General features: G+C 32.4%; 2 protein-coding genes across 2 annotated transcripts; both read right to left on the bottom strand.

Moving 5' to 3' along the window:
- Nucleotides 1-459: 459 nt before the first annotated feature.
- LOC108675608 lies at nt 460-7,002 on the bottom strand. The gene is made up of 6 exons (XM_018163629.2): nt 6,618-7,002; nt 5,141-5,845; nt 4,023-4,133; nt 3,367-3,465; nt 2,958-3,092; nt 460-1,993 (listed from the first exon to the last, which is right to left on the bottom strand). The coding sequence occupies exons 2-6, from the start codon at nt 5,807-5,809 to the stop codon at nt 1,925-1,927; spliced, it is 1,083 nt and encodes a 360-aa protein (XP_018019118.1). The 5' UTR covers nt 5,810-5,845; nt 6,618-7,002; the 3' UTR covers nt 460-1,924.
- A 1,689-nt stretch (nt 7,003-8,691) lies between these two features.
- LOC108675609 (probable methyltransferase-like protein 24) lies at nt 8,692-13,096 on the bottom strand. Its single transcript, XM_018163631.2, has 6 exons — nt 12,881-13,096; nt 11,411-12,043; nt 10,915-11,025; nt 10,396-10,494; nt 9,952-10,086; nt 8,692-9,336 (listed from the first exon to the last, which is right to left on the bottom strand). Exons 2-6 carry the CDS (start codon nt 11,945-11,947, stop codon nt 9,268-9,270), a joined length of 951 nt encoding a protein of 316 aa, XP_018019120.2. The 5' UTR covers nt 11,948-12,043; nt 12,881-13,096; the 3' UTR covers nt 8,692-9,267.
- Nucleotides 13,097-14,118: the final 1,022 nt, after the last annotated feature.

Genomic DNA, 14,118 nt, shown 5'->3' with positions numbered 1-14,118 from the left:
TAATTTAATGAAGAACTTTTTCAATTGCGTTCAAAAATGGAAGTAACAAATTTGTGCCGGAAATCAATCTACTATTGCAAAAACCCTGACAGAACTTTAAGAGTAAATATTTTTCATGTTATCAAATGAATTATAAAAGACTAGGTTTGGTCTAGACTCTAGAAGATGAAAGTCATCATGTTCGGGAAAAAACTTCACCAATGCAGCTGTGCCGAAAGGTTTCCTTTATCATGATACTCTATCAATGATAAGTTATCAGAAGGCAAACATTCCATGCGATTGGCACAATGGATTAAATTTGTTAAATTTATATCCCAATGCATGTTTAGATTGAGAAAAAGATACCTAAACATTATTAATTCGACTTTCATATTTTCTTCGATATGAGATCAGGAGATTTTATCAGCAAACACTAAAATTCTTTTATGCTGCCAGAACTATTGAATTTTAAATTTCCTATAATATTTTATTTGCACAATGGGATATTTTAACATTGCTTGAAATATATAAAATAACGATGCATCGATGTCATACTTGTGTTGAGTTCACCAAAAACTGCAGCCTAATCTTTTATCAAGTTTTCAAATCAGAAAAACATATCTGTGGACATTTTGGCCAGAGCGGCACATCATCGTCTCACACTCTGTAAATCAACAGCATTGTTAGCTAACTAATAGTATGCTAGATAAATGATGGTCAATATTCATTTTCTAGTTTCCGTGTACACGAAAGTGAATCCGTACATATAAATGGGATATAATAAATGTTGATGATGGCGAAGGGTTACGAAATATTAATCATAAGTAGTGTTAGCGAGACGCTGGAGAGAACGATAAACCGATATAGAAATCATATAATCCATCAAATTACGGTGTTTCGTGCATTAATTCTTTGATTTGATGATGAAATTACAACTTTCCAACAATAGTTTGGTTGTTGGTTATTTCACAATTTCATTTAGTGCTTCGTGCTTCGTTTGATAACAGGGAAGTTTTTCCCAGTTCATGAGGATTGTGTGAATAATATGTGTCAAGAATTGTAAATAGCATAATTTGAACATAACAGATTAGCAAAAGGCTCAAATACTTGTACTGAATAGTAGAAAAGTCACATTCTAACTGGTGAACAATTTTGAGTGAAGTTAGGACAAAGTAATATCGAAGCTTTTTTAATACATAATTTTTAATCACACACGAGTCGAACTTTCCGTTTAAACTAGACGAATCTGGATATTTTTGTTATGTTCAAAAGCCCAGCCCATATGACACACTGCTGAAAGCAAGGAGGGTAAACATAGAACTATTATTATGGGAAAAATAAATCAGGTTAACTCGTGAATATAATCTTGTAAATCAGAATAAAATGCTCTTTATATGTATGAAGGCTAATTAGAACTTTTGAGTCGTAAAGAACATTAATTAACCTCCTTTCAATAGAAAAACAGCGACCTAGCTACTTGAAGATGTCTTCAGTTCTTTGAAATATTGACGCAATAAATCGTCAAAGTATTTCCACTAGCTTGTCATTTTTCAAACAAATCCTGAAATAAAAACTAAATAGATCCTTTACATAGATCCTCACGCCTAGAACTCCAGTGAGCATTATCATCCAAACTGTAAAATGAACAAAATCTTCGTTGAACGTTCCATGAAGATTTTAAATCAATAAAAAAACTCTTTATTTAAATGGGAATAAACACCGATAACCATACGAAATGAAAGTCCTACTGTTAATACAGTTAGAGATCAGGATAGTGTCATTCACGGAAAGTAGACACACTTATTATTACGCTGACGCGTTTGTGAGTCACACATTTATCATCAAAATGGATGCATTCAATGCATAAATTACGAAGTGCACACTCTAGCTTTATATGACTTTCAAATAAATAATTATGAAGAAATTATGACCTAAGTTATGTAGATTACGGCCGTCGAATGTAGAGCGATTCTCGATAGATAGGGATGACGTGGCCCCGAATGTCAACGTATTTCTGTGAATAAACATAAATTAACGAAAAATGTTTATATTTAAAGCAGAACAAACAGAAGATAATACTTCATATCAGGAATAGAGTGGTTGGAAGCAGGGAATTTCACATTTATTTGGGTCGTTTTTCAAGATTTCGTTGTAGAAAAAGAGCATTAATGAAGGTTTGAGATTAGTGAATAAAGCTGATCTGAAGCTAAATAAGAATTACTGCTGAAATGTAGTCAAGCAAATCATTTTACATGTAATTTTGAATGAAGACCCGCCGACAAAACCCATTCAAAAAGTGAAATCGAACTCACCAAAAAATATAAATTTACCATTATAAATCCAACTTGCAAAAATTCACGTTCTCGAACAAACTACGTTTCATCTTCAACAAAGTTAAAACTTTGCTAACAAAAATTTAAATGATTTATAGCAAAACATGCTCTCATGATGAAAATTTTCTCCAGGCAATTAAAACAAATTTAAACTAAAAAGTCATTAAATCTGTGAAATTTATACAATTTCTACGTAATTTTTGCAACGATAGTTTCGAGTGAAATGAAATTATTATTTGTATTTTCAAAAATGCACTTGCAACATTCAGAAAATCATAGTATGTTGCACTTTAAATAAGTAAATAATTTTAAAAATTTTATGTCTTATAAGACTTGAAAAGATGGTCTATAAAATAGATACGTTTCGTAGCAACAGAGAAAAAGCAATACAAATTTAAACACTATAACATCCTTTAAATGACCCTTGTATTGATAAATATCAATTTTATTTACAAAGTATACGTCTTAGTGATGAAAGCTTGAATGCGGCCAAGCAAGAAAAACATGAAGAAATTTTTTCCTTATATTGCAGCCCAATTCAAAATTAAAAAATAATAATTCACCGCTTGAATTCCATTGAAAAATACTAAATCATTGAAATTCATAGAGCGAAGTTCAAAACTTAATCACTGTTAACTTTCGTACCTGGGAGAATTGGTTGAGGAAAGTGTGTACGAGACGGAAACCCAGCCCGTGGAGGCTGTCCAGAACAGACTCATAATATTGACCAGCCTGGACCCTTACAGACTCTGTGTCATTGAGCAGTTTCTCGAGGTGAATCTGAAACACAAATCATGCAATACGTATAATTGAAAAAAAAATAAATTTGATGCGGGGCAATAGTATTGATGGCTAATAATTTAATCTATACAAAAACGGAATAATTGATAATGATAACGAAAATAGATATATTTCGCTAAACATTTAATTAGGAAATTAGTGTTTTTTTTAAATAACCTGAAAATTTTCCCTGAGTCAATTTAAAAAAAAAATCATTTACATCGTAGAAAACATTTCAACGGTGATTAGAAAATAAAAATTATTTCAAATTCACCTCTAACTGCATCTGGTTCACACGAGACAGAAGTCGCCGTCCTTCCTCATGCTGAAGTAGTTGGTCAAATATCTTCCATTCGTTATCCTCAACGTCCAGCTAATCGGAGGTTGATAAGGGAAAGGGTAAAATAAGTCAACCTCAAAACAAAACAATCGAACGAAATTATAGTAAAAAATAATTTGAACGCTCAGACCATTTTTTCAACGGAGTTTATAAGTTGTGGTCACAAAAATTTAACAATGCGTTAAAAAATTCCAGCAAACGTCTACTGATGCTAAGTAGACTCGGAATCTATGCTGTAAGCGCGGCATACCACGATTAAAAAATTAATAAGTGTGTTATTTCACGAGCCCAATTTAGATATAATTTTATTGAAAAATACCTTTTTCAACCTTGTTCTAGCTAACAATTGATATGTTAATGAATAAACCGATATTGATGCCGCCGGTTTTATTAAAATCAGTTTAAAATGAGACTCGCATTCCATTCACATGTCAAATTAAAAATAATTTCATTACTGTCACTCGAGTTTTAATTGTGAAAGTTAACTCAGCATCATAATCCGGACAATGTTCGCTATCACCACCGCACAATAACTCTCTCATAAAAGATAATGCAATATTAGCAGCGTAAAGTATAAGGAAGTAAATTACTTTCAGGATGTCGATCGTTGAATCGCTTCTGTCGAAAATTTCTTGGATTTCTTCCAAGGTCCTCAGGGTAGCAACGATGGTGTTCCCCGATGGTCGCATAGTCATGTCTAACTGTTGCAAGATAATTGTATATTTTAACAGTAAATTAATAATTAGAGTGTGTTCCTTAATGCTAAGATGTTCAACCGTTTTAAGGAGACTGAATGCTTCAATAAGATCTATTTTCAAGGGACATTTAAGGTATGAAAATTGTTCGTTTTAGAGGAGAATAAATAATAACAATAGCAATTTACGACTCAACGATGACGTCAACGTCAACGACTCGGTCCTGATATATATTAAGCGTCATTGAAGTTTCATTTGGTACGTATCGTGTGCCACTATGCATATGAATTTTAAGCATAGATTGTATTATGAATCAGATGAACACGTCATAAATTAAGTATAGGTATGAAGTTGTGGACCAAAAATGGTAACGTTCCGAAAGTGAAATATTTCATGATTATTCATCTGTGTTTTTGTGCAGAGTCTAACAAATTTATGGGCCGATTATCTCATTATCCTTTGCCTATGTCGCTTAGGTTCCTTAACTTAAAACTTGTTCAAGATAAAGACCCGCCGTACGACATAACCTTGCTTGCTAGTTAATTAGTGAGTCTTGTTAAGTGTTAATACGTAATACTTAACCAGACTCACATGTTAAGTGTTAAGTGTTATTATTAAGTGTTAATAATACTTAACAAGACTAATAATATCGTCATACTGTGTATACATTACCCTTCGTACATTATATCATCACTGTCATAGTATCAGTGTAGTGAAATTATAACTCTCTTCGATAGCATGGATAAGAAAAGTGGCATTTACTTCAGTCGATAACCTTATCGAATACAGGTATGTGAATTTCACAATTTTCATATTTCATAATGGAGGAAACACAAAAGTTTACATAATTTTATAATCATCAATTTTATTGAACTTCTATTATGCGAATTATGATTTAATTAAAAAAATACTCGCTTGGAAGAATATTGACGCACGGCAAATCTCCCTCAAAAATGAAATACAAAACAAAATATTTCCATGAATTACATACAAAAAAAGTGAACAGGACTCACCACCACAGACTCGTTGCTTATTCCTAAAGTGAGGAAATTCCAGCTGGGAGTGACGTGAGTGTTGGTGCTGTTCACGATGGTCATGTCGAAGGAGAAAACTTTACAGCCGAAATGTTGCAAGGCGTAATCGAATGTTGTGTCTGATCCAATACCGAACGAGTAAACATTGCATAATTTATCCATCGGGCGTGAAGGAAGAAAATGTATATAGGAATTACGAGTATAATTTATATTCGTTTTCGGTGGTTTTTTAAAAAGGGTATCAAATTTGGGTTCCTTATTTGGTATTCGGTCATTTTTAGTCCTGCTTGTTTTATTTAGGTGTTGCTGATTACTTGTGTTTTGCAAATTTTCGATATTAAATTCGGGACTTGTGATTCTAAACATGGGATAATCTTCTTTTTTGTGTTCAGTATCAAAATTTTGGCTGTAGATTTCCCAGAAAACCTCTTCGCTGTCGCTCATTGGTTTTGTCAACGCCACGGCGGGCGCCGATTCATTTATTGTAAAGCTTTCAAGAATTATTTTATTTGCAATAATGTATGGCTTCGGCGCGACGTCTGGGTCAAAGCATACGAATTTATGACCATCCATGGCACCACAGCTCAAGCTTCCTCCCATCCTCAAAAGTCTACGGCATCTAGTGCCAGGTTTGGAAATTTTGTTCATCAGATTCTCTGGATTCCATGAATAGTTGCTGACGTCCTGGAAAAATAAATTAATGATTAATGAATAGATAAAAAAGAGTATCACTTTGAAAATTTGGCATTTTTTAATAATCTTTTTTCTTACGAAATCAATGCAGTTTAACATATCAAAGCAATAGACATACGTAGATACGGGAGACTTTTACATTACACGATATTAGTAGTTTATTCAACCAATCGTTCATATAATGAAAATTATTATAAGCAGAGACATACTATAGTTAATTTTAAATAATATTTCAGTACAGCTGAAACATATATTGTTAAAATAGAGTTATTCGATCGTACCATGTCATTTTTATTTCTACCGGGTTTAGCCTTATTAGTTATGTTGCTAATGTACGATAATCAATAACACATCTTTTATGTACTTAAATTTGCTGAAAAAATTTCGACGAAAGTTTCGACTTACTAATTGATTTTTAAGGAATGATTTCATTTTAATCACTTGAACAAATAGCATCCTGAATCAGACTATCGATCCTACCGGATTCAAAAAATATATTGGACATAGAGGGACGTATTAATAGCATGGGTTTTCTTTCGATTATGAAAAGAAAGTCCGTACGATAACTCCGGTATTCTAAAAAATTATCAGCCAATTGTTTTCTTCACGTATGAAACGTTGTTCTTCTAAGATATTCCACAGGAGGAAATTAAAAAAAGTAAACCGCATGCTAACTTGCTATCTTAAAACGTAAATTTTTAACCTCATTACCAACAATGCACGAAACTTCAGAACTATTGTGGATAAATCATCCGTTAATTACCTGTATTTTGGCAGTAAAGTTTTTTCTCGAAGGTGGTAGAATTATGAGAGGCTCTCCAATTGTTGAGATCGCATACCGCACGTCGGAGACTGAATGTTTCCAAACATGAATTTGTTTGCGTTGTTCACGACTGGAAATCGTTTTTAATCGATAATTTTCATCTTTCTGGTCATTAATTCCCGTTTCGGTAACTAGGGAATATTTATTGGAACCTGTAGCGCTGATAGTGGAGTATTCGCTGGAATGTACGACGCCATTACGCAAAATTTCTTCAGAATTTTTATATACATCAGAGATTATTTTTGACTGAAGTTTATGAGAATTATTTCGTGCTGAAAGGATTTTAAATAAACTATGCGTTTTCTCACCTAAATTAAAATTTTCACGGGAATTGCTGTTCACCGAAAAAAATTTATTGGGTCTATTATTACTGAAATTAATAAATTGTAAAAGCAAAATCGCCCATGCACAGGTCAGTAAAAATAATATTCTAATGAAATATATTAATAATTTACCATGGCCTGCCATTTAATTGAATTTTCGTTCAAGGCTCTTTCGTGGAACGGATTATCAACAATTCAAATTAATACGGATTTGAGAAAGTTTTGATCGCATATAATCAAAGTGTTAGATCAATTGCTTAAAACGAATGCTGTAAAAAAATTTAAAAGCGATTATTGCCACTAATGATAATATTGAAAAGATAAGAAAATTCAGACAAGACAGTTTTGCTTTATTTGTTAAATGCCAATTATCTACTCATGACAAATTAACTGAAATAAACACCAATTGCGTTTTCCACTAATTACTAAATGAATTCACTGGCTCAATTATCACTAAGCTTTCAGGGCAGATTAAATCCGTAAATTTTCCATGGCTTTTATTTAAATAAATTTAGGAGACTGACTTGTTGCCAAAATAATACATATAGAATCTTGAGTGTTAATCCTCCATGTATTTATATGATTCCTTGGTATACGAAATGCAATGGTTCTATTATTCAATGTACGGATCCTAAAATCATGGATCCATGTACGCATCCTAAAAATTCGTTTCCTGAGATAATTCTCAGGAAATTATGGTGCCTTAACCAATTATGACCCTTGATCAATTAAGCCTTGGAGTCCTATTCTTAGTCAATTTAAAAAATAAATTCACAAAATTTATTTTCAAACACTTCATCTTGATTAACTTTCAAAACACTTGATCTAAAATTCGTCGGAGATTCTTAAGGTAGAACTATTCCTGATCACAGCAAATCCTCGAGCGATTGCACATGTGTCTCAGAAATGCATGTTTTGCCTTTCACTTTATTTTCTCATCTCAAATCAGTCCTGTTAATTTGTTGCTCACGATATGTTTGAAAATAATATATATATATTTGCATTTATTTAAGCAGAGTTTTTTGTTTCACACAACCACACCGTATATCAAGTTAGCAATGGTAATTTTTTCACTCCAACGGGTCATTATTGTATGATGTAAACTTGTAAAGCCACCGGCATCGTCAGTAGACCGGATCTCTAAACTGAAATATTGTTCACTTACAATGCTGAGACCGATAATTATTCATTTATCGTACCTTTTGCTTTGTATATTACACTTAGTGTGAATATGACGTAGGAATTCTATTATATATGACCCTGAAATTCTAATTCTTTCTTTCCTGCTAGTATACAGATCTTATTCCAATCAAAATAAAATAGAATTCAATGATGAGAGATGCTTTTTGTTCACGAAATGTAAATAATGACTTTAATCACAACGTTAAGTATCGTTACATGAGTGTGAATAAAGAAGTTTGTTCTGCGTTTTTTTCGTAAGCTAAATACAGGCACGCACATACGAGGAAAGCAAATTCAATGACACTATCCTACACAGAACGATGCCATGCGCTGGCGACTTGATAGTCTACAGGAAAACTCGATAAAAATTAGAGGTTTTCTTATAGTTTTTCCGGTAAAATCCTGTTTTAAAAATCAACCAACGTTTAATTTTTGAAGTGCTTCAACCGTCCAGTGCGCGATGTTAATGCTCGAAGAAAAATATTAGAGGTTATTTATCAAAGAATTTTATAAGCGAAGAATTTAATCGCCGATTTTTCAAATTTGCTCACTCATTGGCCTCGTTAGTGACAATAGAAGTTACATAGGCGCTCCATGCCAATAATGAATAAAATTAAAATGTTCTATTATAACACATTGACATAACTTTTTATGACATAACGTAACTTTTATTGCCTCGTGATAATAAAAGTTACCTAGACGCTCCATTCCAACAACGAATAATTTTTAAATGTTCTATTATACCACATTCCTATTAGCAACTGGGCGTTTAAGAACAATTAGCACTTGAATTTAAATATTGACTTTAAATGATATACGATGTCCTCATTCCCTTGGTCATTAGGTTGCTCATGTCCCATGAGTAAGAACTGCTCTGTTAAGTCTGCAGGTTCAAGAAGTGCTTCTGCTCTGCGCACATGTACTCTGTTGTTTGCTGCTCTGCAGAGACTGAAAGTCTGGGAATTGCTCCTGCCTTGTCTTGGTTTATAATGTGTGCTTATACTTGTTCTGCAAGCATCACTCTGTTGTTTCATATTCTGTAAACTCTGCAGGACTGAATTTGCGGCACGTCTCCAGTTCTGTAGTTACGGACTTAGAACATACAGAGATTCTCTGTATATCGGAATAAGCTTGCCCCTCACGTTCGCGTAGTACTGTATGAGATCAAAAGACGGAATTACTTGGGGGAGTAAAATAATGAAGAAAATTATTATATATGAATCCTTATATGAGAATTTCCGTACGTGGCACATTCTGTCAAATGAACTTTTCATCTAATGGTATGCATGTTTTTGAAATAAGTTTACAATCAATAAGTACACAGAGTTGTGGGGAAGAAAAATGGTTGAAAAATGGTGTTAGTTCCGAGAGGAGTTCAACAAAAATTCAAACGTTTCAAGTGTCCTGAGAAGAACAAAAAAAAGATAAAAAGACTTGTTGTTGCACAGTTTTCTGACGAAGTCAATTCCCACAGAAAAGCTCACTGGCAAAGTTTACTAATTGAGTTTACTTTATGAAGTCCTTGAATAAACCGTTAACTGAATAATTGAAGGGGAAATAAGTGGATGTTACAACCCGCAAGAAGGGGTTGAATTAATTTATCTTGAAATCTGCCACAAAAATTTGAACAAGCTTAATATTTTGCCACGCTACAAACATGTTATGCAACATTCCAAACAATATTGCATCTGCATTAAAAAGTCGGGACAGTTAAATATTACTACTTAATTGCTACAAATCGTTGAATCCATTGAATGTTCAAATCTTACCTGAGAAAATTCGTTGATGAAAGTATGAACGAGAACAAATCCAATTTCGCGAAGGCCGTCTAAGACAGATTCGTAATATTTTCCTGCTTCAATCCTGCCGGATTCTGAGTCATTGAGTAAATCCTCCAGGTGAATCTGAAATGATATTTCAAAACAAAACACATCGAATCTAAGACTTATTAAACAGTTATAGCTGATGCAAAATATATTATTTCAGCTAATCTATAGACAATAATCAACTTTTCGCAATTCATTCGAATAATATCCTATATTTTCTAATTAAATGTAATTATTTGTTTTCATTTTGCAATGCCAGATGAACAGGTAATTAGATCATCATTTGATCATCTCGTTCATCTGATTTGTATTCCTATTTATCAGTATATATGATAAGTATGATTATTTATGTACGTATGATTGTAATAGAAGTCGTTATGCATTCACCTCTAAGTGCATTTGTTTGACACGGGATAAAAGTTTTCTCCCATCTTCTTGCCGCAGTAACTGACGTAAAATTTCCCATTCGGAATTCTCTACGTCCATCTGATAGATTTAAAATAATTATTTCGTTGAAATTGACCTCCCACTTCTGTGTGATGTGGTAGTTCGGTAGGTTTCAGTATTTAATGTTAGCGATGTGGTTTCTGTTTATTTCCACAGGTGTAAACATCCAGTAAAAATTTAAATAGTATGATGAAAACTACCGCAAAAAATGTATCACGTCATCGTGACAGCGACCGTATTTATATATTTTTGAATTTAATTCAACGGAGTGGATACTGGGTGAAATTTATTATTTCACGAATGAATTCAGATCTAGCCAATCAAATAAATAAATTTTATCTATTCATTTATTTCGGAAGGACACAAAATATGTGAAAAAATAATAAGGAATTCAAATATTCAATATTCACACAAGCTTCAAAACTACATTGATTATCTCAGACGTAACTAAAAATTCACCTTTAGAATGTCGATAACCGAATTTTCTTGGTCAAAAATTTCTAAGATGTCTTGCATTGTTTTAAAAGTAACATCGATAGGATTTCTCACCGGTAGTAAGATGACGGTTCTCTGAAAATACAAAGATTATAATCTTTTAAAATGATTGTACTCTAATATATACTGATACATATATACATATGTATATAGGTATAGGCATATATTACATATGTATATATGTGTCTATATACATAATTAAATAATTCATGCAAATTTATTATTATATGCAATAAATAGAACGTCAGGTCGATAGAAGCGGAAAGAAATAAACTTGATTGTCTATCTGGATGTATGATTTGACTTGCAAAACTGAAGGATAACGAGTGACATCAGAATAATGAATCGAATTTGCTTTGACTGGCAAGAACGATATTTATAATTAAATTACAGATGGTCTAAAATTAGAAAAAAAATGTTGGAGTGGTGAATAGTTTCAAGAAGAAAATTTAAAACTCACGATCAAAGATTTCGAGTTTATCCCAACAGGAAAAAAATTCCAGTTGGGGCTAATTGATGTACTGGTGCTATTCACGATGGTCATATCAAAAGAATAAACTTTACATCCAAAATTCTGCATTGCAGAGTCGAATGTTGTGTCGTTCCCAATTCCAAATGAATATGTGTGACATTGGTGATCCTTTGAACGCAATAAATTCAAATCTATGTAAGAACCACGATCAGATTTAATGTTGATCTGATTAGGCTCATCAAAGAGCTTTGGAAACGAATAATCTTTCTCACATGTATTTCCATTTTCTAAAGTACTTATACTGCATGAATAAAATTCTTCGGAATCGGTATTGGACTTTGCAGAGGCTGATTCAGAATTTTTCTTCAGCAGGTATTTATTTTCGGAAGTTGTATTCGATACGCGATACTCATCAGGGCAGAACAAATTTTCGAGTAAGCTCTTATTAATGACGGGGACTGGCTTCGGTGCTACGTCAGGATCGAAACAAACAAATTTGTGTCCGTCCATTGCAGAGAGATGCATGCCGCCCCCAATACGTAAAAGTCTGCGGCAGCTTCTCTCCGGTTTTGATAGTTTCTCGATCAGGTCATCCGGACTCCATGCAGAATAATCAACGTCCTGCGAAAAAATAACTATAAGTAACTGATGTCATTGTGAAAAAAACGAAATTTTCATTAAATATTCATAGTATAAATCGAATACAACAGCCAATAATGCTTTAAGATATTATGGTTTCGACTATAATAGCATGTAATAATAAATAATAATAAATATATATAATAATTTAATTAAAGCTGCTGGTGCACAGGTGTAAAGGAAATTCAAAGCCTATCAGCAGCACATGAGGTATTAAATGTTATTCATAGTATCAAAATCATCAATAACACTGACGATTTAATACGTTAACGCTCGCTAACGGCTTTAGCCGTTGTGTTGCATTTGCACAAAATGCACAACCTCAATTTTCTAACTTGTACTGGAAAAAACAAAGTAATTTTCTATGAACGTGTATATACGTTTTAAAAGAATATACTTGCACTATGAGAAGTGTTGACGTCTACAGACGTCTATATATATATACAATAAATATATTCACTCGTATAAATATGCCCATATATAATTAATTTTATTTATTCGTATTTATTTAAGTTCGTATTTATTCATAGATCGTCAATTCCAAGTGGAAATGAATGAAGATCTGGCATATAGATCATTTATAACAACTCTGAATCTTTCTCTTTCCATTGTTGTATAAATTATTCATTTTAAGTTTATACATATATAGATCATTTATAAATATGTACAACTCTGAATCTTTCTCTTTCCATTGTTGTATAAATTATTCATTTTAAGTTTATATTTAAATAAATACGAATTTATTAAATTTGGTCCTTCATTTAAAATAATCCTGTACAGCAATTTGAAATTCAACTCTTTTTTCAAAATCAACACTACCTGGATTTTGGCAGTGAAATTGTCTTCGGACACGGGCACGACAACGGTTTGGTCATCGATGGTATAATTTAACACGTATTGTATAATCTCAGGAGTATAATCCCATACAACTTTTTCATTAGTTATTAAGTTCCCATAAATATTTGTTAGCACTTTTTGGTTGAGATTATTCTTGTTTTTCGGAGAAGCATTTAAATAATTTTCTGTGGGTTTTTTCTCATGATAATCGTCGTAAAGAATTTTTTCAGAATCACCGGCACTGTTAATATATAATATCATGAAAATAACCCATGTATGGCCCAAAAAAATAAAAAATAGTACGAAAGGTACAAATTTTCTCGAACTGATATGCCTAGCCATCGCTGAAAGGAAAAATGCATTTGCTTACACCAAATTCTTCTTCAAGACAGTGATATAAAATTGCCAAAAAGCATTGTACATCAGTTTATTTGCATAGAGCTAAAGCTTTTTCATCATTATATTACCCAACCAATTATATTACCCAAACCAATCGTACGAGTATGTACGAGTAGTAATAATAATGAAAAATAATAACAACAATAATTTAGATTCAAAAATGAAACGCACGAACATATCTCTTTAAACGACACGCTCATTTACTAGGAAGAATTTTCAACTTTAAACATTAATGCAAATAATTTATCTTTCCGCAACGTTGACTAAATTCATATATGCAAAAAATAAACTGAGAACTCCTCCTTAAGACTCAAATGCTATATTTAATCAGATTAACTCAGCACTAACCGCGTTCGATAATTGCTGCAGATCAAGAAACCAATTCGCATGCATCATTTACAAATAATATTGAACTCCCATTTAACTCACGTTTCAAAGTATAGATTCTTCTTAAAGACAATTATATACAAGAACTATTACCCATTGTTCACGCAGTTTATCTGATGATGGGGCATTTTAATCATATTATTACAGTATCATTATTACAAAAGATTTCTAATTTTACTACGGGGTTATTATTACTGCAAGTAGATTACTCTTGCAGTAATACTGATTAGTACGGCTGGATACAGAAGCAAGTTTAATAACAATAATTTAATACCACTATAGTATTACATGACTTTTTAGTAATTTTATCAAGTAAAGAGGAATTGCTAGCTGTTGAGAAGCAAAAGAGATGGCGGTATATTCTAAATATCATTACAGTTGCGCTCCTGAGATAACATTACATAAAATATGCAAATACTATTCTTCGTTTTAAT

Source organism: Hyalella azteca, unplaced genomic scaffold (genome assembly GCF_000764305.2).
Source record: "Hyalella azteca isolate HAZT.00-mixed unplaced genomic scaffold, Hazt_2.0.2 contig9910, whole genome shotgun sequence".
In the NCBI taxonomy this organism is placed as follows: domain Eukaryota; kingdom Metazoa; phylum Arthropoda; class Malacostraca; order Amphipoda; family Hyalellidae; genus Hyalella; species Hyalella azteca.
This window is presented reverse-complemented; position numbering and strand designations above follow the sequence as displayed.